Source organism: Talpa europaea (genome assembly GCF_964194135.1).
Source record: "Talpa europaea genome assembly, chromosome: 2".
In the NCBI taxonomy this organism is placed as follows: domain Eukaryota; kingdom Metazoa; phylum Chordata; class Mammalia; order Eulipotyphla; family Talpidae; genus Talpa; species Talpa europaea.
This window is the reverse complement of record NC_140068.1, coordinates 107,655,968-107,680,919: the sequence shown is the minus strand read 5'-3', so window position 1 is coordinate 107,680,919 and position 24,952 is coordinate 107,655,968. Positions and strand designations below refer to the sequence as shown.

At 45.0% G+C, this 24,952-nt stretch overlaps 1 protein-coding gene across 1 annotated transcript in view; it reads right to left on the bottom strand.

Moving 5' to 3' along the window:
* Nucleotides 1–1,310: 1,310 nt before the first annotated feature.
* The window catches only part of LOC311167852 (HLA class I histocompatibility antigen, alpha chain G-like), a gene marked incomplete at its 5' end in the record, with an annotated part of 338,317 nt that continues 314,675 nt past the window's right edge, over nucleotides 1,311–24,952 (bottom strand). Inside the window, one exon of the mRNA XM_084228992.1 lies at nucleotides 1,311–1,560. Coding sequence (XP_084085118.1) covers nucleotides 1,367–1,560 — 194 coding nt within the window. The 3' untranslated portion in view covers nucleotides 1,311–1,366. The remainder of the gene's footprint in view (nucleotides 1,561–24,952) is intronic.

Here is a 24,952-nt window from a genome sequence, read left to right as displayed (position 1 = left end):
GTGGCACAGATGCAACAAGACACAATGGAGGACTCAGTCAGCGGGAGTCAGGCTTTGTCGACAAATGAGCCTGATGCCAAACTAGAGAGGGTCGGTCCACCATCCAGCGCTGCGGGCCAGGAAGCCTGGGCTGGATTGCAGCACTGGTCAGCAATAGGTGTGGCCTGATGGGGCTCAAGGATTAGTTTTGAAGTTTGGCTTAATCTGGCCCTTCGTTCGCTTTCTCCACATCCATATAAGTATTTCTCTTTTTCCTTTAGACTTTTCCCTCTTCCATCCATGTTGCCACAGTGGCATGAGTTATGTTTTCTGACCATAGATGCTATTTCATTATACAGGGACATATATCACCTGTATATGTACATATATGTATACATGTAATCCCAGCTTCTACTTGATTTGTCACCTGTTTGGGGCATTTAGGTGGTTCCCATAGCTTGGCTACTATAAATATTGCTGAGTGGTGACAGGAGTGCAGGTCCCTTCATAGCAGAGTATTTATCATCTGTGAGTAGATCCTCAGTGCGGAATTGCTGGGTCCAATGGCAGAACCACATTTACTCTTTTAAGAAAGCTCAATACTGTTTCCATAGGGCTGGCTCAGTCTATATCCAAAAACAATGAAGGACTGTCCCCTTTTTTCCACATCCTTGCCAGCATTTGTTGTTTCTGGTCTTTTTGACATGGGCCATTCTTGCAGGTCTGGAGTAGTTTAAACCAGGGGATCATAAAGCCACAAAATGTGGGCAAAAATACATCCCGTAACACCCAGGCCAACAAGGCTGTTTCTCACCATGAAAGAAAATAATCATGAAGAAATTCAGGTGAATTACCTGAGTGTTAACAATATCAATGGTCCACTGCACTCTCAAGATGCCCTTCTGAAAGCATCCCCATAATCTAGTCGAAGCCTCTCTGCCTGAACCCTTCAGCCCCAGCTGCAGTCCTCAAGGGTCTCACCTTTAGGGGCTGAGATACACTTCAGAGCCCTGGGCACTGCTGCTGCCCAGGGGGGAACACAACTAAACGTGGTCAGAGATGAGAACAGGAGGAAATGATTAGGATGACGCCCCCATGGGCTCCATCTACACTGTCTCCAGGGACTCAGGGATCAAATTCTTGATCCACACTTACCTGGAGCCTGAGTGTAGCTTCTTCCTTTTCCACCTGTGGGAAGAAAAATCATGTGAGATCATGGAGGAGTCAGGTCAGAACTCCTAAAGGAATCTTCTAATCCTACAGAACAGGGAAGTTTCCAGAACTGTGACTAAAGACCCAGGTCAGAACTGGGAAAAAATAAAGGAGGTGAGGGGGGACTGGACCAAATGACCTCTGGTCAACACACATGTGTGGATGGTACTTCCCATTAACCAGGTAGGGCAAGTTCTCCCTGGGACATGAAAGCCCCCAGTGGACAAGATGCCCCACTCCCTTCCCTACCTGAGCGCTTCTTCCTCCACATCACAGCTGCAGCCACCACAGCTCCAGTGAGCACAGCTCCAAGGAGAACCAGGCCAGCAATGAGGTCCCCGGTGGGGACAGAGGACTGAGGAGGGGCCACTAGAAGGGAAGGGAAGGTTAGACCCTGAGCCCCAGGCCTCCATCTTGACCCTCTGAAGGTCTCCAGATGGGCGCCTGATTCCTGTGAGCAGAAGCTCAATGCCCACATGCCCCTTCTCACCCCATCTCAGGATTCGGGGCTCCTTCAGTGCCTCATGCTGCACACGGCACGTGTATCTCTGCTCCTCTCCAGAGAGCACATCCACAGATGCCCACTTCTGGAAGGTTCCGTCACCCCCAGGCCTGGTGTCCACCAGCTCCATGCCCTGGGTCAGGTCCTCCCCATCTCGCTGCCAGGTCAGGGTTATCTCTGCAGGGTAGAAGCCCAGGGCCCAGCACCTCATGGTGACCCCATGGTCTGAGGTGGGGTGATGAGTCACGTGTGTCTTTGGCGATTCTGAAGAGAAGGATAAGAACATTTACTCTTTGGATTTTTCCATCCTGGACACTGAAGCAGCCTCACTGACCATCCTCAGAATGAACATAACATTAGGTTTGGAGGGAGGAAGCACAAAACCATGAATCCAGCCTAGTCTGGAGAATCTGGGATAATCGGGTGAGAGCCCAGGGTAGGAGGATGCAGGTCTCTAAGGAGAACACAGACTTTTGCTCCTGACCTGGGTGGAGGCTGACTGACACAGAAAGGCAGGAGTCAGATCCAGAAATGTTCTCAGACCAAAAACAAGACCTTGAAAGAGAAACTCATGGTTCCTAGGATGGCTGCTGGGTCACAAGAATCCAGGGAAGAGTTATTTCAGGATGGCCTCCCCTCCCTCAGGAGAGACTGGATTCCTTAACTGTCCAGAGAAGTGGTGTCTTCTGGGCGAGTCTCTCTCTAGCACAGAACATGAAACCCAGGGGGCTCCTCCCTCTGCCCAGAAAGGAGGTGCTGTTCTGCGCATTATTCCATTTTCCCTGCGGGGCGCCAGGAGAGGGGAGGTCTAAGGCCTTGAGGCCCCTCTTACCTGTGCGCTGCAGCACCTCCTTCCCCAAAACCAGGAGTCTGCGGAGCCATATCAAGCACTTGATTCTCACACTGTTCCTGACACGCTCGGCCCTCTCCAATGCCTCCCACTCGCGCTGGGTGATCTGAGCCACCGAGTCCGCGGGGGTCCAGGAGCGCAGGTCCTCGCTCAGGGAGATGAAATCCGCGCCGTCGTAGGCGAACTTTTCATACCCGCCGAGGAGATTCAGGTCTGGCCCCGCTTCACAGCCAAACATGCTCTGGAGGGTGTGAGACCCTGAAACCCACCCTTGTGGTCAGCCCCGAGGTCACCCACGGTCACCCCGCCCTCCCACCCTGAATAAACCTAAACTGAAAACGAATGGGCAGGTAGGAATGTCCTGCCGGCTCTTCCCAGCGGAGGGGCCTGGCAGATCCACCAGCCTCGAGGGTCTGTCAACCCTGAGACTCGGGACATCCTGGCTTTATGGTGGGACCTGACCCTGGTTCCGCTCCGCGAAGCTCACCGTCCTCGCTCTGGTTGTAGCGGCCGCGCAGGTCCCTCAGGAGCGCATTGAACCACTGATCGTTGTTCCTTTGGTTCTGAGTCTCCTCGTCCAGGTCCTCCTGCCCCACCTGCCCCGCCCAGGGCGCCCGCGGCTCCGCACTCTGGCCCGGAGAGTCGCTGTCGAACCACAGGAACTGCGTATCATCCACGTAGCCCACGGCGATGTAGTGGGGCTCCCCGAGGCCAGGCCGGGACATCGTGGCAGAGAAATAGCTCAGAGAGTGGGAGACTGGGGGTGGGAGGAGAGACCCAGGCTGACCCTCCTCTCAGCGTGGGCCCAGGGCCCAGGGAGATGGGCCTGAAGGGGAGAAAGGGGCGGGGCCGTGAGAGTGAAAAGGGGGGTGGGCCAAGAAGGGCCCAGACTCAGGGAACCAGAGCACTCAGGGGAGGCGGGAGGGACAGAAGGGGCCAGAACACAACGGGCCTGAAGGGGGTACAAGAGGTTGGGGGGAGATGAGCCTTTCCTGGGGTCCCGCCCCCGCAGGGGGCTCCTTGCTCCTCCTCCTGGAGCAACAGTGTCCAGCTGGACACGCACTCACCCGCCCGGGTCTCCATCAGGGCCAGGGACCCCCAGAGCAGCAGCAGGAGGGTGAGGGGCATCACACCCCATCCAGGGGCCTGGGGAGAAGGAGTCCAGGAGAGTCCTTGGAGACTTTGGAACTGGAGCAGGATGATGCTGATTGTCTTCCCTGGAAACCCCCAGGAAATGGGGAGAGAAAATGGGGGTGAGTGCGGGGTCATCAAGGCTGCACAGAGCCTGTGAGAGGGAGACATGAACCTTTAACAGTGTGACATCCACAGAAAGGGGAGGCTCCAAATTCCCTTCCCCACATTAGGGAGGAGTGGATTTGGGCTGGGTGAAGCAGCAGCCTGGAGGAATAAAGAAAGTAGTAGCATTTTCAAATAATTGTGAATATTCCACTTTGGTACTGAAATAAAACTATACAGGTGGATGTTTCTCAAAGGTTATTTGCAAAGTGAAACCTGAAATAATACCGGGGAATATTTCCTATTCTGTTACATTTCTATAGGACTCTCTTGCATATTGGTTGGAACTTGTGCTAATGTTTGATTTTTTTAAGGTGATACTTTGTTTCACTAAGTTACATAGACCTTTAGTGTTAATTATGCTGAAATCAAATGATTTAAAAAGTGTTTTATTTTTATTTTATTTTATTTTAAGATGTATTTATTTATTTTATACAAGCACTGGGTACAGTCAGAAGCGCGGGAGGGTGAGAGATTTTACCAGAGCCAGAGCGGGAAGCAGAACAGGCAGAATGACTAAGTACACTGCTGAGGGGAGCAGCGGGAATGGCAGGAGAGGTCTGTGTGCCATGTGGGACCCTCACTGGCAGCCAGGGATCGAACCGGCTCTGCAGACGCCACGGGCAGCTTTGCAGCTCAGCGCTCAACTGCTGCACCACCAGGGAGGCCCAAGTGTTTTATTTTTAGTCACAAATCCAAAAAATTAGCACTGTAAGTTGTCAAGTAGTGATTTGTCATAATTCTGGTTTTCTCTGAGAGCTTATATTTTATCAGGCAAAATTACTGCCATTTGCCAATTGTTGATTTTCTTCAAGAAACAGACATTCATTTTGAGGAAAGTGTCTGCTAATTAACCAAATTTAAGTAACAGTTTTTGTCATTCATCCCTCAGGTAAAGACGGTGTTGCCCACAAATAAAAAGAGTCTAATTCACCTCATACAAATATTTTCCTCGAGACATAGTGCTTGGGAATGCTACAGAAGTGTTCTGTGTGTAATTCCAGTCAGCACCCCAGATATTTTAAAATGTGAAGTTGAGGATGACACAATAATGAAAATAACTATTAATGCTTTCCCCAGGACATTTTCCAGTGAAACTGGCTTTAATATTTGTTTCTGCAGATAAGAGCTGGTGAAGAATTACTACTTCTGCAGTGGTGCTATAAGCTCCACTCTTACTAAATTTTACCTCAGCAAATGCCAAAATAGTGAAAAGACAAATGGTGTCTTGAAAATAGTTTTACCTCAGGGATTCCCATGAAAGGTTCTGGGTGACTTCATGGGCTCCAGAGACCACACTTTGAGAAATGTTTTTCTCAGGAAATCAGGGAACGTCTCCCAAGTGTTCTCTGCCTTTGCCTCCTCTTCACTTCCCAGCATCCCTCTCCCTGGCTGGCTCCTGCCTCCCCAAGCTGCTTCCCCTGCAGATACAATGGGGAGCAGAGAGAGGCCTCTGAAGATGTGGAGCTTCCACTATCAGGAGAGATGGACACTGAGTAAGGGTGACAAAGACATGTGTAAACCTGACCTGAGCCACATTGTGAGAGATAGGAGCAGAGGTCTTCTTGTGAAAGCAAAGAAGCAGGAGCCCTAACACTATTATCAATAGTTTCAAGAGATGTAAAATATATATATATGATACATATATTAAAAACCAATTATGCATAAGGAAAACAGATTATTTTTTCTCCTCACAGCTATCACTCCCACCCCTGACACATGTGTTCTGGCCCCATAAACCAGCCTGTCCCCTCTGCCCTCAGCCCCCCTCCACGTCCTGCTCCAGGACCCAACCATTCTGAGGAGGCCTGTAGCCTAATCTGCCTCCTGGTCCTGGCCCCATCCCCACCCTCATTTGCTCTTCCCCTCATTTATTATGCTCTGAAGACAGGCCTCCCCAAGATGTTCAGAAAGGTGTCCCCCAGACAGGTCACTTTGGCATGTGAATTATTTCCATAGGCCAATTTTCATACTAGGCATGAAAATTTGGTGGTCTTAATAAACCCAAAATTAGGTTTATTACCAGAAATGAGCTTTGTACCTGAGAAACCTACCTATATATCAGGGCAAACATAATTACAAAATATCTGGTCTTCATCATATGAGCCACCCTGTCCTTGCCATGTGATCCTCTCCTCTCTCCTGGAGGTCCCAGGCCCCATCTCATTCCTTAGCTCAGGAGACACACTTCTTTTCTTCTTTCTTCGAAGGCTCAGACCATCTTCTTTTCCTCAGGGGCTGGCGTCGTCTCTCCTTCCTTGGGGCTCCCTTGTCCTCTTCTCTCAGGGCTGGGGTCCTCGTTTTCTTTTTCCGGGCGCTCCAGTCATCATCTCTTTTCCTTCAGGAGCTCCCTTGCCCTCTTCTCTCTTGAGGGGCCTTTCTCAGCTCCCCCCAACCCTGGCTTTTATCCTCTGTCACCCACAAATCTGATGGGACCAGTTAGCACCAACCAGCTCACCCCTGATTGGCCCATTACAAAGGGCAGTTACTGGGCTCTGAGGCGCAGCTGCCACAACTGCCTGTGGTGGAGCAGCAGGTGGAAAGGACATCACCGTCCTGCTGTTCCCACCACTGAGACGGCTGGTTCCGGTAACAATCCCCTCACCACACGTCCTAAGGAGACAGCTGGTGCCCTGTGTGAGGAACCCGGTGTGGGAACTGAGACTGACCTCTCCAAGCTGGACACCCACAAAAGGGAAGCCCTTCACAAGGGAAGGACATTACTTCACTCTGGTAAGGAGCACAGGCAGCAAAGGGCTGGTCTGCAGGCCTGCGGGGAGGCCAAGTTAGGTATTTCACCTGGAGGTTTTTTCCTTTTCTCTGCTTGTGTAATTGAGTTTTGCTTTGGTTTTAAACTATGGGGAATGCAATGGCACATGAAGAGAAACAGCATAAATTACTATTACAGAAACTTTTAAAAGCAGGAGGATACAAAGTAACCAAGTGCCAGCACCATAAATTACTTCTAATGGTTAGGTACCCAAAAGGAGGGAGTTTAGGTGTGGAAGCCTATGAGAAGGCAGGGCAGTGGCTGAAGCAATCAGCAGGACCTGTGACAGTGTCTCCCCTTCCCATGTGTAGTCTCTGCCAATCAGCACCGAGACCTGTTCAAGTGAATGAAAAGATCTTACATCTAGGGGCCTCCCTGGTGGGACAAGGGTTTAAGATGCAACCTATGAAGCTATCTGCAGTCTCTGAAGCATGAGTTCAATGCTCGACCCACGTGGCGCAGCAGACCTCTCCTGTCTTGCCTGCTGCTCCCCTCAGCAGTGTACCTTGGTCAATCTGCCTGTTCTGTTCCCCATTTTGTCTCTGGTGAATCCTCCACACCTACCCCACCCCACACTCTAGCCTGTAACCCTGATCTTATATGCATAAATAAATAAATCTTTAAAAAAAGAGAGATTACATCCAGATGACCCAGGGCTTTCTGCCCCAACTCATCCTTCTCTACTCGGTCCTCCGCCAGCAAATTTTGAGCCCCTCAAAGAAATCTGTTTTCATGAAGGATGACAATCGAAGGGAGAAATATTATTTGAGGAGGAGGCCAGTGTCCTAAAAGTTTGCCATTTGCTACTTTTAAAGCATTCAGAAAAACTATTTCTGACAATAGCATTCAAAGATCATTAACAAAAGAAATTTTTGAAGCATAGAAAACAGGTATGAAATGACAGCATGGGATAGGAAAGTCCTTATCAAAACAGTACTAATCACTGCTCTTCCCCCACACCCCCAGTTGCACAAGGGGTTAAGTCTCAGTGCTATGGATCTATCAGCAGCCACTGTAGCACCGAGTTCAATCCCTGTTCAATCCCGGTCACATTGGCTGAGACAAAAGATTAAAATGCTCTAAAATAAAGTGGGGAACACCACCCTGGCTGACATGTGTGGGGCGCCCCATTGTTCTCAGCTAGCAGCTGCCTGGGCCTTTGCTCCAATGCTGAGATCACTGGAATTGTTAAGGGGAAAGGATGTCCTGAGTTAATCCCATACAGGCTTTGTGGACTCCACCCCCATTCCAGACCAAAGCCATCAGGACACTGGGAAAGACAAATCCCATCACCACCAAAGGGAAGGTGGCTGGGACCTGAGTGGAGTTGGGCAGCCAGGTTGGATATAAAACCAAACACGTGGGCCTTGGTGAGGCTCGCTATCGCTCGCCTCCTGGCTTCACCACTCCTGGATGGCGGCCAGCTCTCAGGGTGCCATTTTGGGATTCCTGATCGGCGGATCGGGTAGGACTCATTTAAAACTTTGTCTCCCACTTTTCTCCCTGAGCTGTACATTTCCTCATTTCCCCTTCCCTTGTAAATAAACCTTTATTAACCTTTCGCGTGTGCCTGCAGTAGAGCATTGATAAGTCCTTTTAAGCGCGCGGGTGAGGACCCACAGTCAGGCGCCCCGTTTTGTATCGGGGTTGCTCTACAACAGTTTGTCCACCACCACCCAGCCATGGGGGCTGACTAGGATTCTCCTTTTCATCTTGATATCTCTTCTGGCCAGTTCCATAGGTAGAAATTTCTATTTCTGCCATGCCTTCCACTTTTAAGGTCTGTTTGGTCAGTTTAAAAAACTAAACTATCAAATTACTTTGGTCCTCCTAACAGGCTATGTAGGGTGCTTTATTTCTTAAGAGATAACATAAGACATCTTAATCTGTTGCCTCTCCTGTCCTCAAGGTCTGTAAATCAGATGCTTTTTTGTCTTAAGGAAACTGGTTCCCTGCCTGGTGTGGACAAAAACAGAAACTTAAAAAGCAATTTTAGGCTTTTTTTCCTGTTTAACTTTAAAACAATTACTTCTTCTCTCTTTAGCTCCACCCTTCCTTGGGTGGGGCAGGGAACCTGGAATTTCCCCTTTTCCTGGGGACCACCAGGTTACAATACTTTGCCTAAATGTTCTTTACTAAACAAAGTGCATGGTACTAAAAAAAAAAAAGATAATAAATCTGGTTTGCTTTCAATGTTTATACCTAGACATTTCTTTTTTTTTTAAATAATAAATTTTATTTTTATATTCCCCATACAATTGCAACCCCCCCCATTCTGACACCAATCCCTCCTCTCCCGCCCCCCACGCCCCAAAAAGTGTCTCTGGTTCATAGTTTTTTGTTGATTTTGATTTTCACTTTCTTATAGTTATTCATTTTCCTGGTCCCTTATTTAAGTTTTCTAGATTCCTGCTATGAGTGAGACCATCCGGTATTTTTCTTTTTCTTTCTGGCTTATTTCACTGAGCATGATCCCTTCCAGCGCCATCCATGTTGCTGCAAATTGCATGTGTTTATCTTTTTTGAATGCTGAGTAATATTCCATGGTATATATGTACCACATCTTCTTGATCCAGTCATCTATTTTTGGGCATTTGGGCTGTTTCCAAAGCTTAGCTATTGTAAACAGTGCTGCTATAAACATAGGGCTGCAGGTGCTCTTTGGAATTGATGTTTCTGTGTCCTTTGGGTAAATACCTAGGAGTGGAATTGCTGGATCATATGGAAGCTCTATGTTTAGTAGGTCCAGAAATCTCCACACAGCTCTCCATAGGGGTTGGACCAGTTTGCACTCCCACCAACAGTGCAGAAGAGTTCCTTTTTCTCCACACCATCGCCAACATTTGTTGTTGCTAGTTTTTTTAATATGTGCCATTCTCACTGGTGTGAGATGGTATCTCATGGTAGTTTTGATTTGCATTTCCCTGATGACAAGTGATGTTGGACATTTTTTCATATGCCTGTTGGCCATTTGCATTTCCTCTTCAGAGAAGTTTCTTTTTAGCTCTTCTGCCCATTTTTTGATGGGATTATTTTCTTTGTTGTTGTTGAGTCTCATCAGCTCTTTGCAGATTTTTGTGATCAGTCCTTTATCATTAGTGTTGTGTGCAAAAATGTTCTCCCAGTTGGTGGGGTTTCTCTTTGTTTTTGTTATTGTCTCTTTTGCTGTACAGAAGCTCTTTAATTTGATGTAGTCCCACCTGTTTATCTTTGCCTTCACTATCACTGCTTTGGGTGACATGTCTGTAAAGATGTCTTTGATGTGCAAATCACATAGTGTTTCGCCTATATTTCCTTCTATATGTTTTATGGTTTCAGGTCTTATGTCTAGTTCTTTAATCCATTTTGAGTTGATTTTTGTGTATGGTGTGAGGTAGTGGTCAAGCTTCATTCTTTGGCATGTAGCGACCCAGTTTTCCCAGCACCATTTATTGAACAAACTTTCTTTGCTCCAATGCATAGTCTTTGCTCCTTTGTCAAATATTAGTTGACCATAAATCTGTGGGCTTATTTCTGGATTTTCTATTCGATTCCATTGGTCTGTATGTATGTTCTTGTTCCAATACCATGCAGTTTTGATGATTATGGCTTTGTAGTATAGTTTGAAGTCTGGGAGTGTGATGCCTCCATTCCCTTCTTTTTTTTTTCAGGAGAGCTTTGGCTATTCGGGGTTTTTTGTGATTCCATATGAATTTCATCAATAATTCTTCTATTTCTTTGAAGAATGACATTGAAATTTTGATTGGAATAGCACTGAATCTGTATATTGCTTTTGGTAGGATGGCCATTTTAATAATGTTTATTCTTCCAATCCATGAGCAGGGGATGTCTTTCCATTTCTTTGTGTCTTCTTCTATTTCTTTTAACAGTGTTTTATAGTTTTCTTTGTATAGGTCCTTTACCTCTTTCATTAGATTTATTCCCAAATATTTGATTTTTTTTGTTTCAGTAATAAAAGGGATTTTTTTTTTATTTCTTCTTCTTCAGATTTCTTGTTTGTGTATAGGAAGGCAACTAACTTTAGTGTGTTGATTTTGTATCCTGCCACTTTACTGAACTGATTGATGAGTTGAATTAGTTTTTCTGTGGAGTTTTTGGGGTTCTCTATGTATATTATCATATCATCTGCAAATAGTGATAGTTTGACTTCTTCTTTTCCTATTTGGATTCCTTGGATGTCTTTCTCTTGTCTTATTGCTCTGGCTAGGACTTCCAGTATTATATTGAAGAGCAGTGGTGAGAGTGGACATCCTTGTCTTGTTCCAGATCTTAATGGAATTGCTTTCAGCTTTTCACCATTGAGAATGATACTGGCTGTTGGCTTGTCATAGATGGCCTTTATGATGTTGAGGTATGTTCCTTGTATCCCAAGAATTTCAAGGGCTTTTATCATGAATGGGTGTTGCACTTTGTCGAAAGCTTTCTCAGCATCTATTGATATTATCATATGGTTTTTATATTTCTTTTTGTTGATGTGTTGGATAACGTTGATTGATTTTCGGATGTTGAACCATCCTTGTGTCCCTGGAATGAATCCTACTTGGTCGTGGTGAATTATCTTATGGATACATTGTTGGATTCTGATAGCTAAAATTTTATTGAGGATTTTTGCATCAGTGTTCATTAGGGAGATTGGCCTGTAGTTTTCCTTTTTTGTGTTGTCCTTGTTTGGTTTTGGTATTAGTGTAATGTTGGCTTCATAGAACGTGTTTGGTATTGTCCCTTCCTTCTCAATTTTTTGAAAGAGTTTGTAAGGATAGGCACTAATTCATTTCTGAATGTTTGGTAGAATTCATTTGTAAATCCATCAGGTCCTGGGCTTTTGTTTTTGGGGAGGTTTTTGATTACCATTTCAATTTCGCTGCTTGTAATTGGTCTGTTTAGGTGTTCTATTTCTTCTTTATCTAGCTTTGGGTGATTGTAGAGTTGTAGGAATTTGTCCATCTCCTCTAGATTGTTGAACTTGTTTCCATATAACTGTTCATAGTAGTTACTGATTATTCTTTTGATTTCTGCTGTGTCTGTTGTGATTTCTCCTCTTTCATTTGTGATCCTGTTTATTTGTGCTTTCTCCCTTTTTTCCTTTGTGAGCCTGGCTAGATGTTTGTCTATTTTATTGATTTTTTCAAAGAACCAGCTCTTGGTTTCATTGATCTTTTAGATTGTTTTTTTAGTTTCAATTTCATTTATTTCTGCTTTGGTTTTTATTATTTCTTTTCTTCTACTGGTTTTGGGGTTTTTTTTTTTCTTTTTCTAGATCTTTGAGCTTCGAGATTAGGTTGTTTCTTTGAGTTCTTTCTTGTTTCTTGATGTGAGCTTCTATTGCTATATATTTTCCTCTTATTACTGCTTTTGCTGCATCCCGTACATTTAGGATATTGGTGTCCTCCTTGTCATTCAATTCAAAGAATTTTTTAATTTCTTCTTTGATCTCCTCATTAGTCCAGTGGTCGTCCAGTAGTGTGGTTTTTAATCTCCATGAGGTAGGAAAGTTCCTTGCCTTCTTTTTATGGTTTATTTCTAGTTTGATGCCTTCATGGTCAGAAAAGATGGTTGATATGATTTCAATCTTGGTGTATCTTTTGATGTTTGTCTTGTGCCCCAGTATGTGATCGATCCTGGAGAATGATCCGTGTGCGCTTGAGGAAAATGTGTACTCCATTTTTTTGGGTTTTAGTGTTCTATAGATGTCTGTTAAGCCCAAATGCTCTAGGTCCTTATTTAGAGCTTTAGTTTCTTTACTTATTTTTTGTCTTGTTGATCTATCCATTGTTGATAGTGGTGTGTTGAAGTCTCCCACTACGTATGTGTTTTCTCTGATGTCTGTTTTCAGAGAGGACAACAGTTGTCTGATATATTTTGGTGCTCCTTCGTTTGGTGAGTATATGTTAATGAGTGTTATTTCTTCTTGAAGTATTGTCCCCTTGATCATAATGTAGTGACCACTGGGGTCTCTTTTTATTTTTTTGAGTTTGAAGTCTGTTTTATCTGATATATGTATAGCTGTTCCTGCTTTCTTTTTTGGTCCATTTGCTTGTAGGATTGTTTTCCATCCTTTAACTTTGAGCCTATTTTTATCTTTTGTAGCTAAATGTGTTTCCTGGAGACAGCAAAAGGTTGGGTTTTGTTTCTTAATCCAGGCTGCAACTCTGTGTCTTTTTATTGAAGAGTTTAGTCCATTTACATTTAGAGTTAATATTGATATGTTAGCATTTGTATTTGCCATTGTGTTTGTCTTTCCTTTTATTTTATTTATTTATTCTTTGAATAACTTTTTTTTTTTTTTGGCCTTCTTTCGTTGTTATTCGTCCCTCTGAAGTTCTGGCTTTAGGATTCCTTGTAGTATTTTTTGGAGTGGGGGTTTAGTCGTAATGAAATTCCAGAGTTTCTCTTTGTCTGGGAAGGTCCTTATTCTTTCTTCATAGAGGAAGGAGAGCTTTGCGGGATAGAGTATTCTTGGTTGGCATCTGTTTTCTTGGAGTCTGTTGACTATGTCCCTCCACTCTCTCCTTGCCCGTAGTGTTTCTTCAGAGAAGTCTGATGTCAGCCTGATTGGTTTTCCTTTGAATGTTATCTGTTTCTTCCCTCTTATCAGCTTCATTATTTTTTTCTTGTCCTGGATTCTTGGGAGCTTTACTACTATGTGTCTTGCTGTATTTTTCCTTTCGTCGTGGAAGTTTGGTGTTCTTCTTGCTTCTTGTATATCAGTTTTCAGCTCCTTCTTCTCGTTTGGGAAGTTCTCTTCAATTATCTCCTGGAATATTTTCTCTGTTCCTACATCGCTCTCCTCTCCTTCTGGAATTCCTATAACTCTTATATTTCCTTTCCTCATGGAGTCAGATAGTTCCCGAAGTCTTTCTTCATTCTTTTTCCTTCGTACTTCTCTTTCCTTTTCTGTTTTGGTTCTTTTTATTTCTGTGTCTTCAAGAGCACTTATTCGTTCTTCCATTTCATCTGTTCTGCTTTCATTGCTTTTCCCAGAGTTCTTTAGTTCCTCCATTAATTCTTTGATCTCTTGCATTTCTTTTGCTTCCCTCTTTAGGGACTCAATTTCCTTCTTCTGATCATTGTTTTCCTTTATGACTTCTGTCATTTTTTTAATCACGGCAATTTTAAATTCTCTTTCTGGAAGGCTCAGAAGTTCTTCCAAGTTACTGTCGTTGCAATCTGGGGGGTGGTTTTCTTTTTGTGGTGTGCTTTTTTCCTGAGGAGTTGTTAGGTTGCGTGTGGTTCTCCCACTCCCTACTGTCTGTTTTCTAATTTGTCGTATGCATTGGGACACTGTGTTGCTCGACTGGCCGGCATCTTGGGTGAACTTCTCCGCTCCCCTCTGGCTCCTCCAGGAGCCATCTCTGGCTTCTGAGGGAGCTTTCTGCTGTTTTCAGGAAGTCTTTACTGAAGAAATGTCCCTGTTCTAAAATGGCAACGCGGGACTCAGTCCCTGAGTATCCGGTCTCAGGCACACTCTTCTGCGCGCCCGGTCTGCCACGGCCGTGGGTGCCTGTTCCCTCTGTGGGCTCAGACTGCTGGTAGGAAGGGGCCTGGCATGGGCTAACTTCCCAGCTGGCCTCTGTCTCCTCCGGGAGCCTTCTGCCCTTTTCAAGCAGTCTTAAGAAATTTCCCTGTTCTATGGGGTGTTAGTGACTATTTTTTTCTGGTCGCTAGGTGGCACCAGAGATCTCTCCTATTGTCCTTGGGGGGCTGTTTTTCGCCCCCCCCCACACCCTGTGGGACAGGGAACAGAGCAGGAATGGTAGGGTAAACCTCAACGGCTTTGGGGTGCTGTGTCTGCCTTGTGCCCCACCGTCGTGGAGAACCCACGCCCCGAACTTCGTGCCCCGGGTCTCAGTTCCAAAGCCCTCAGGTCCAGGACAAGGGCTGTAGCCCAGTTCAGTGGCACAGGAATGGCACCTTTTGCACCCGCTCCCGTGCCTGGGTGCCTGGTTCCTCCTTACTCAGTGAGGGACTTTTACCTCAGTGAGGGCCTCCGCGTGTCTCCCCGCAAGCATTAGGTCGCAGGCGCGGGGACCTGGGCAGCCGCGATCCCGATCCGTGTTTGCTTTTCAAGCGCACAGCTTTTCCGCGCAAGCTTAGGGGCCGGCCCGGGGCTGTGTGCGGGTCTCGAGTCTGTTGTTCTCTAATGGCGCCCGGAGCCATTCGCTCACCGCCGCGGCAAATCCTGCAGGGTTCTCCACAGCTCCCGTTCACAGGGTGTGGTGGCTGCAATAGTTCCTTTCCACTCACAGTCCCGCTTGATGCGTAGTTTGTTCTTGTTGGTCGTTTTAGTTTGTTTTTTTCCTCCTCTCTGCTGGTCGGAGAGTGCCGACTCTGTGGGCGGGGGAGGGGAGCAGGGTTCTGCACTTTCCTCCCTTCTAGTCCTCTTTTATGGCCACTTTCTTCTTCGGGTAGTTTGCTGGAGTCGTCCGTTTATCATCCGTGTCCCAGTTCTCACTGGGACCTGCCGCTTTTCCTCCCTATTAACTTTTTTTAATGGGAGATCTTACTCACAGCGTCTCCTCGCCGCCATGTTGCTCCGCCCCTTTCTCCTAGACATTTCTTAACCAAGTTCTCTTCCAGGAACACAAATCTCTTTCTCTTTAAAAGAAAGTTTTGTTTTTCCTCAAAAAAGAAAAAAAAGGTCTTAACTTTCTTCCCCTAGTCCTAGCCAAAATCCAGATGACATCTAAAGCCAACTGGACAAACTACTCAGTCACACTGAGTCACATTAATGAGGAAGGAAGCAGGATGGAGCCAGGAGACCTGGAGGAGGCGCATGGCGCCTAGAGACACGTGAAGAAACTGCGCTTGTCTTTTGGTTGTGGACTGGGTGACACAGATGTGGGTGAGACCCATGGGGAGGTGACAATGGCAGCTTTTATCTTGATGTTGATTTTGCTCTTTTCCTTCCGGGCTTGCCTGGTTGTGTTATAGGACAGGGAGAGGGGCAGCCCAAACCCCGCAATCCTGCCTATTCTAAATGGGTTCTGCCATCCGCCACATCAACACAAAACATAGGAGACTTTAATGGGAAGGAACTTTAATAAAACTAGGAAAAAATACAGGTAAGGCAGAGTCTAGTTTCTAAATGAAGCACCCAAAGTTACCCGTCCCCTTGTGGGTAAAAGTCCATCCAAATGGGATTGGCCCAGAGCAAGGCCCCAAACAGAGCAAGGCCCCAAAGCCTTCCACAAGTCTAAAGCATCTTCCAGTGGGGACCCACAGAAAAGGGTCAGAAACAACCAGACAAGCCCGGAAGGAAAAGAGCAAAATCAACATCAAGATAAAAGCTGCCATTGTCACCTCCCCATGGGTCTCACCCACATCTGTGTCACCTAGTCCATGACCAAAAGACAAGTGCAGATTCTTCACGTGTCTCTAGGCTCCATGCGCCTCCTCTAGGTCTCTTGGCTCCATCCTGCTTCCTTCCTCAGTCTCTTCTGCAGCTTCTCCTCTTCCTGCTCAGCTCCACCCTCCCTTGGGTGGGGCAGGGAACTTCCCCCTTTCCTGGGGACCACCCTGTTACAGTTGTTTCTGACCCTTTTCTGTGGGTCCCCACTGGAAGATGCTTTAGACTTGTGGCAGGCTTTGGGGCCTTGTTCTGGGCCGATCCCATATGGATGGACTTTTACCCATGAGGGGACGGGTAACTTTGGGTATTTGATTTAGAAACTAGATTCTTTGCCTTTTCTGTATTGTTTCCTAATTAAAGTTCCTTCCCATTAAAGTCTCATATGTTTTGTGTTGTTGCGGCACAGGTTCGCGGGGTTTGGGCTGCCCCTCTCCCTGTTCTATAACATTAAGTCTCTGATTTTGCTTGATTTTACCATCCTGTCCAATGTGTTTTCAATTATTTGTCAGCCTGGAAAAAACTTGGTGTGTGTAATTGTTCCATTAACATTAATTGCAATTTGAAATTCCATGCCTAAAAAAAAAAAAACTAAAACTGGGCCTCCCTGGTGGTGCAGCGGTTGAGCGCTGGGTTGCGAAGCTGCCCGCAGCCTCTGCAGCGCCAGTTCGATCCCCGTTCACCGGGCGAGGGTCCCACATGGTGCGCAGACCTCTCCTGCCGCCCACTGCTCCCCTCAGCAGTGTACTTAGTCACTCTGCCTGTTCTGCTCTCCGCTCTGGCTCTGGTGAATTCTCTCGCCCTCCTGCGCTTCTGACTGTACCCAGTGCTTGTATAAATAAATAAATAAATTTCTAAAAAAAAACTAAAACTACAACTGGTAACTCAATCTTAAATCTGTCCTTTTCATCATTATCTGCCAAAAAACTAATGATAACTTTAAATAACTAAAATTACTTTCCTCATTCTAAGTAAACAGTTTTTTCAGGTCTACTTTTTGCTTCTTATTATAAGTAATGGAGAATAGGAATTGGGGAAAAAAAAAAAAAAAAAAAACAGAAACCTGGCTCACACAAGGAGAGATTAGCATAGCCACTGTGGAAACCAAGATCCTTAGGCACCAATGCCTAGATAACAAAGCATAAACCCAAAGCAGGATCAGACTGCTGGAGGGAGTATCTACAGCACTAGCCCAAGGGTAAAGATATGGAGATTGAGCCCAACAGACCCCAAAGGTGATGATATGGAGATTGAAGCCTTTGTGGAATCTCCTGTCCCTTTCAGATTCTGCATAGTTATCCAAAATCAGCAAAATCAGTTAACCTGAAGGCTCACAAGGAGTGACCCCTCCCAAACAGAAGAAGACTATATCAGTGCAGTCTCTGATCAGAAGAGGCGCAGCCCTTCCTCTGCCCACCTCTGCCTATGCAGGTGCCTCTTCACCAACTCTCTCCCTCTGCAGGTCAGCTGCTTCCTGTCTGCCCCTGACCTACATCATGTCAGGACTTATCTTCACTGACCTCCCTCAGCAGAAGTAGCTCTTCTCAAGGCCACCCACCTCCTTCAGAGCGCCCCCTCTCTGAATCCTTGTCTTTTAGGTGCCTTCCTACACCACAGGTACTCTAGATAGTCTCCTTCCCTTGCTCTGGAGACCAGATTTCCTTTCCTTGGTTAAACGTTCTTGTTATATCTGCCTTAACTTTAAGACTCATGAGGGACTAAGACAACTGCAGTCAGCTATTTTAGATCCTACAGTCTCAGCTAGGCCTGTGGTCCTACATTGTAAATCATCTTATTAAATGCCAAAAGGCTTCCTTGCTAACTGGTATTACGATCAGGCATAAGCGGGCCAAGTACAAGCTGTCTTTTTAAGAACATTTCTAAATAGAAAAAGAGCCCGAGACAGCCTCCCTTTCCACCCAAAGAAGAGAGAGTGGCAGGGACAGATAGGAAGTGGAGGCCTGGGGATGCTCAGGCCTAGGGGAGTTCCTCCTCAATGTGGGGGCGCCCACAAAAATAGGGCTAATCTCCTGGGGAGCATGTCCCTGATGCCCGTGGTTGTCCCCACTGTAATCTGTCTGGGACAGGTTCAAGCTCTCTTTCAGGCACTCATATATGCTGGGGTCTGCTCTCTCCATTCCCTCAGACTCTAGTCTGTATTTTCTCTTACAAGACCTTAATTCAGCCTGACATCTTTACATATTAACCCAAAACACATAACTACTCTTAGCTATAACAGCATTCTCTACATCTTCGCTTTGGATGAGACAAAAGATAAAAATGCTGCAAAATAAAGTGGGGAACACCACCCTGGCTGACACATGTGGGGCGCTCCATTGTTCTCAGCTAGCAGCTGCCTGGACCTTTGCTCCAGTGCTGACATCACTGGTATGTCCCCCACCACCCAGCCTTGGGGGACTAGGTTTCTCCTTTTTATCCTGATATCTCTTCTGGCCTGTTCCATAGGTAGAAATTTCTATTGCTGCCATGCTCTCCACTTTTGAGATCTGTTTGGTCTGTTTAAAAAAAACCAAAAAAACAACTGGGGCCTCCCTGGTGGTACAACTGGTTATGATGCAACCTATGAAGCAATCCGCAGCCACTGCAGGAGGAATTCAATCCCCGGCAAAGAAGCAACCCACATGGCGCAGCAGACCTCTCCTGATTCACCCGCTGCTGTGAGCAGTGTATTTCAGTCAGTCTGCCTGTTCTGTTCCCCACTCTGTCTCTGGTGAATCCTCTCACCCCTCTCCCCACACCTCTGGCCTGTACCCCAGTTCTTGTATGCATAAATAAATCTTAGGAAAAAAACTGTCAAATTACTTTGGTCTTACTAACAGGATATGTAGGATACTTTATTGGTTAATCTATTCCCTCTCTTGTCCTCATGGTCTGTAAAAAGGTGTTCTTTTGTCTTAAGGAAAGTGGTTCCTTGCCTGGTTTGGGCAAAAACAGAAACTTAAACAATCCGTTTTTTTTCTTTTCTGCTTTAAAATTGCTGTCTTCATGTCTAGGTCTTATGTAATGGTTAAATTGGATACTTTTCCTATGTAAGGATTTTAACTTCTGTCTCATTGGAAACCTTGTTTTATCAAAATGTGTATGAAAAACATAGCTAAATGAGTGTAACAAACTAAAACCTAAATTACTTCAAAATTAGATTGTTTAAGGTGTTCTATGCCTCTCCTGAGATTTAAAAAGAAATTTTTTTCTGACTTTAAAAAAACAATGTGAATTCTGTTTACAGCTTCTGTAAAGCCAAAAAGCCACTCTTAAAAATGCAAATTTCATGTGCTTCATTTAAAGGACTTGCTAAATAACTAAGATTTAGTCAATAAAAGGATTATCAGTGCCTTCACAAAAAGTGGTAAAATAAAATTGGTACACATGGCCAACTCTTAAAAGTTGGCCAACTCTCTTAAAATCGGTATACATGGCCAAAAATTTAAGTACAAATCAAGAAATCTCTTGTTTTATCTCCGTGGGTTTGTTATAGGGCAGCCCCGATATTGAATGGGTTGCCTGGCTGTGGGTCCTCACCCGCGCGCTTAAAAGGGACTTATTAATACTCCACCACAGGCACACACAAAAGGTTAATGAAAGGTTTATTTAAAAGGGAAAAGGAAATGAGGAAAATGTACAACTCAGGGAGAAAATAGGGAAATAAAGTCTTTAATGCGTCCCACCCGATCCACCGACCTGGAAACCCAAAAAACACTCTCCCAGCTGGCCAGACGCTGCAAGCTAGCGGAGAGTCAAAATGGGGGACCCCCCAAAGCCCATGTGTCTGGCTTTATACCAACTTGGCTGCTTAACCCCACCCTCAGGTCCCAGCCACCTTCCCTTTGGTGGTGATGGGATTTGGAGTTCCCAGTGTCTTTGGCTTTGGCCTGGGGTGGAGGTGGAGTCCACAAAGTCTGTATGGAATTAGCTTTAGGACATCCTTTTCCCCCTAACAGGTTTAATTATAAATTGGCGCCTATATAAATTCTGACAAAAACATATTTTGAGATCGCAATCTAAGATTTTTGGTAAACTAGTCGAAAATCTAATGATTCAAAACATGCCTTAAAGTTATAATATTATGAGCCCTCCTGGAGGTGCAAAGGATTAAAACGCACCTATGAAGCTGTCCTCAGCCACTGCAGCAGGAGCATGATCCCCTGTCAGGGAGCTACCCTACCCACATGGTACAACAGATCTGTCCTGACTAGGGGGCTGCTCCCCTCAGCAGTATATTTCAGACAATCTGCTGTTTTGTTCCCAACTCTGTCTCTGGTGAATCCTCTCACCCCCCACACCTCTGGCCTGTACCCCAGCTCTTGTATGCATAAATAAATAAATTTAAAAAATTATATTGTTGTGCATTAATAATTTGTATAAATGTTGTTTACTAAACAAAGCTCATGGTATTCAGATAAAATAAATCTGGTTTCCTTTTCTTTTTGTTTATTTAAAGATATATTTATTCATTCATTCATTCATTCATTCATTCATTCATTTTATTTATTTATACAAGCACTGGGTACAGTCAAAAGCACAGGAGGGTGAGACAAATCACCAGAGCCTGAGCGGGGAGCAGACCAGGGAGAAGGACCGAAGTACACTGCTGAGGGGAGCAGCGGGCGGCAGGAGAGGTCTGCGCGCCATGTGGGACCCTCCTCCGGTGGCCCGGGAGCAGCCAGGGATCCAACTGGCGCTGCAGAGGCTGCGTAACCCAGCGCTCAACCCCTGCGCCACCGGGGAGGCCCTGGTTTCCTTTTCAATGTCTATACTTAGACATTTCTTAACCAAATTCTCCCCAGGAACACAAATTGGCTTATCTCTTTAGAAGGAACTTTTGTTTTTCCTCAGAGAAATGTCTTAACTTTCTTCCTCTTGGTCCTAGCCAAAATACAGATGGCATTTAAAGCAAGGTGGACAAACTACTCAGTCACACTGAATCACATAACAACTCTGAATCACAAAAATCTGTGATTTTTCTTGCTTTTACTTTCCTGGTAAATCATGCTCCATTATTTGCCAGCCTGGAAAAACCTTGGAGTGTGTAATTGTTCCATGAACAGCCCTGCAATTTGGAATTCCAGTCCTAAAAAAAAAGCTAAAACTACAACTGGTAACTCATTCTTAAATCTGTCCTTATCATTGCCTGACAAAAAACTAATAATAACTTGTTAAATATCTAAAATTACTTTCCCTATTGTAACAAACAATTTTCAGGTGTACTTTTTGCTCCTTATTGGAAGGAGACAAATTTCGTTTACTTTTTTTTTGTTTTTAAAAGATTTATTTATTTATACAAGCACTGGGTACAGTCAGAAGTGCAGGAGGGTGAGACAATTCACCAAAGCCAGAGCGGGTTGCAGAACAGGCAGACTGATGAAGTACACTACTGAGGGGACCAGCAGGCGTGGCAGAAGAGGTCTGTGCACCGTGTGGGACCCTCCCCAGCGTCCGGGGATGGAACCAACGCTGCAGAGGCTGCGGGAAGCCTAGCAGCCCAGCGCTCAACCGCTGCGCTACTGGGGAGGCCCTCCAGTCTACTTTTTGCTCCTTATTGTAATGGAACTAATGTTTTGATGTCATCTCAAAAAAAAAAAATTAAAAGATGTGTTTGTGTAAGCTGGCTAGTCGAAAGAGACATAGTATAACAGCTATTACAATGTCTTACAACATAGAGGTTAAAAACTAGGATGTAGTAACTCTAAATGCAAGTAAGGTAAGGTGTGTGTGGGTTTGGGAATGAAAAATGTATTGAAGGTGGGTATTCTGAAGGTCCTTAAGATAATTTAACGTAGAAAGGGTAAATGAAATGGTATTAAAAAGAAAGAAAGCAAAGGAAAGTATTGAAGGTCTGAAAGAGAGATTTTGGTAAAAAAATTTTGTGTGCTCAGGTGACTCACTATGAAAGGTTCTGTTAACTTGAGTATCATTAGTGCACCTATGTAACACCAAGCGTTAGTCCTTTTTACATATAAAAATTAAGGTATTCTAAAACTGCTTAGTTTCTGATAACAAATTAAAGACTGTTCAGGTAATCTAAAAATCTTGGTGCTCTTCTACCCTCAGGTTACCTGCAAAAACCCTTATCATGTCAGCATTGCTGAGCCTTGTCAAAGCAATAGATCTACTCTTAAAAATCCTTGTCACTCTGGGTAATTGTTTTGTAATTGCTTATAAGTTTTTGTAATTGTTTAGTAATTGTTTATAAGTTTGTTCTATGACTATTCATTCTGAAAATAGTAAAGTTTTTGTCTTAAAAGGGCTCTTAAGACACCTAATAAAATTGTTTTTCATTGTGAGAAACAAACTTGTCATTTTGGGTATATTGATAGCTCATAAGAAGTATTCTTATAGGATTGTTATACCTTTTCAACATAAATGTAAACTAATGAGGTTGTTCTAAAATACATAAGAGGGCCTCCCCTGGTGGCACAGGCGGTTGAGCACAGCGCTGTGAAGCTGTCTGGCTGGCGAGAATCCCACATGGCATGGCAGACCTCTCCTGACTTGCCCGCTGCTCCCCTAAGCAGTGTATTTCATCAGTCTGCCTGTTCTGTTCCCCGCTCTGTCTCTGGTGAGTCCTCTCATCCTCCCACACATGTGGCCTGTACCCCAGTTCTTGTATGCATAAATAAGTAAATCTTTTTTTAAAAAAAATAAATAAAATACACAAGACTTCCTAAAACCTAATAAGCCAGTCAATTATAAAAGGGCTAAAAAGAAGTTACTCAAGCTGCTGCTGCTGTTCTTGCCGCCCCCTCCCCTGTGTAGGTCTGGAATTTTTGCAATCCGGCCGGTATGTCTGGGGCTGAGTTTGACAAAGCTGCTGAGGAAGTTAAGAACCTCAAGACTAAGTCAACAGATGAAGAGATGCTGTTCATCTATAGCCACTACAAATAAGCAACTGTGGGTGATGTAAATACAGAATGGCCTGGAATGATGGACTTCAAAGGCAAAGCCACGTGGGATGCCTGGAATGGACTGAAAGGGACTTCTAAGGACAATGCCATGAAAGCTTACATTGCCAAAGTAGAATAACTGAAGGGAAAATAATGGAATATAAGGGACTGGATTGGGCTGCCAGCCACACATTTCACCTAAACTTTTATAATGCCTTGCTTTTCTAATACTGTGGATAAAGTAAAAAGATGCAAACAACCTGTTAACACAGTTCCTCAAGACTGGCCAGGATACAGCTCTAGCAGATTAGGGACTGAAGTGGTCACTGACTTTTAAGTAGTTTTTATCTGTAAGTCAATTAAAAGTGCATTTGTTACTTTAAAAAAAAAAAGAAGTTACTCAAAAGCCAAAAACTCCCACATCATTTCAGACTAAATATGCTGAGACTGTGTAAAGGAACACTAATCTAGCCCAGAAGAGGACAAGCATTTTAGCAGTCTATGGGGAGCCATGCTACTCATGTAGTCTACTATGTAGTGCTACTCATGTAGTCTAACAGGGTGGTCCCCAGGAAAGGGGGAGGTTCCAGGTTCTCTGCTCTGGCTGGCGAGAATCTGAGCAGGGAGAAAAGAAGCTGCAGAGGAGACTGAGGAAGGAGGGAAGCTGAATGGAGCCAGAAGGAGAGCTGGAGGAGGCGCATGGAGCCTAGAGACATGTGAAGAAACTGCGCTTGCCTTTTGGTCATGGACGGGGTGACACAGATGTGGGTGAGACCCGTGGGGAGGTGACAATGGCACCTTTTATCTTGATTTTGATTTTGCTCTTTTCCTTCCGGGCTTGTCTGTTTTTTTCTGACCCTTTTCTGTGGGTCCCCACTGGAAGATGCTTTAGACTTGTGGAAGGCTTTGGGGCCTTGCTCTGGGCCAATCCCATTTGGATGGAGTTTTACCCACGAGGGGACGGGTAACATTGGGTGCTTGATTTAGAAACTACATTCTTTGCCTTTCCTGTATTGTTTCCTAATTGTATTAAAGTCCCTTCCCATTAAAGTCTCATATGTTTTGTGCTGATGCGGTGGATGGCAGAACCCATTTAAAATAGGCAGGTTTACAGGGTTTGGGCTGCCCCTCTCCCTGCCCTGTAACAGTCTGACAAAAGTCCGGGCATGGGGCAGATTTCTGAAAAATCAGGAATATCGTTAGCTGACTCCAAGATTCTCCTCATTTGTTTATGGCTAGTTTCTACCATTGCTAAAATACGCATTTAAAAGTAAAACTGCAAATACTGATCAATCACTGAATAACCAGTTTGATGGCAAATGGCACTGCATGATACAAATATTACATTTTTTATAAAATTAGTAGTCCTCTGCCAAAAGGCAGCAATTAAACATTTGGCCTTATATTAACAAGTGAAAAAACTTCTGGGAACAAAAGGCTGTAAACATCCCTGGCCAAGTCTTTTAGTATGGAGATGTGGTTTTTGAGGCAAGGGTTAATTGGAGAAGGAAAGTTCTTTACTTTAAAGTTAAAGATAGGGCCTCCCCAGGGCCTCCCTGGTGGCACAGCGGTTGAGCGCTGGCTTGCGAAGCTGCCGGCAGACTCTGCAGCGATCCCCAGCTGCTCCCGGGAGGCCACCGAAGGAGGGTCCCACATGGCGGGCAGACCTCTCCTGTAGCCCGCTGCTCCCCTCAGCAGTGTACTTCGGTCCTTCTGCCTGCTCTGCATCCCGCTCTGGCTCTGGTGAATTCTCTCACCCTCCCGCGCTTCTGACTGTACCCAGTGCTTGTATAAATAAACAAACTAAAATAAATAAATAAAAATACATGTCTCTTTAAAAAAATAATAATAATAAAGTTAAAGATAACAGCTGGGTGGCAGAGGTGAGCCAGGCTCCAACTGTTAGGGGGAAAGGATGTCCTGAGCTAATCCTATTCGGGCTTTGTGGACTCCACCCCCACTCCAGACCAAAGTCATCAAGACATTGGGAAAGACAAATGATGTCACCACCAAAGGGAGGGTGGCTGGGACCTGAGGGTGGAGTTAAGCAGCCAGGATTGGTATAAAAACCAAACACGTGGGCCTTGGGCTCGCT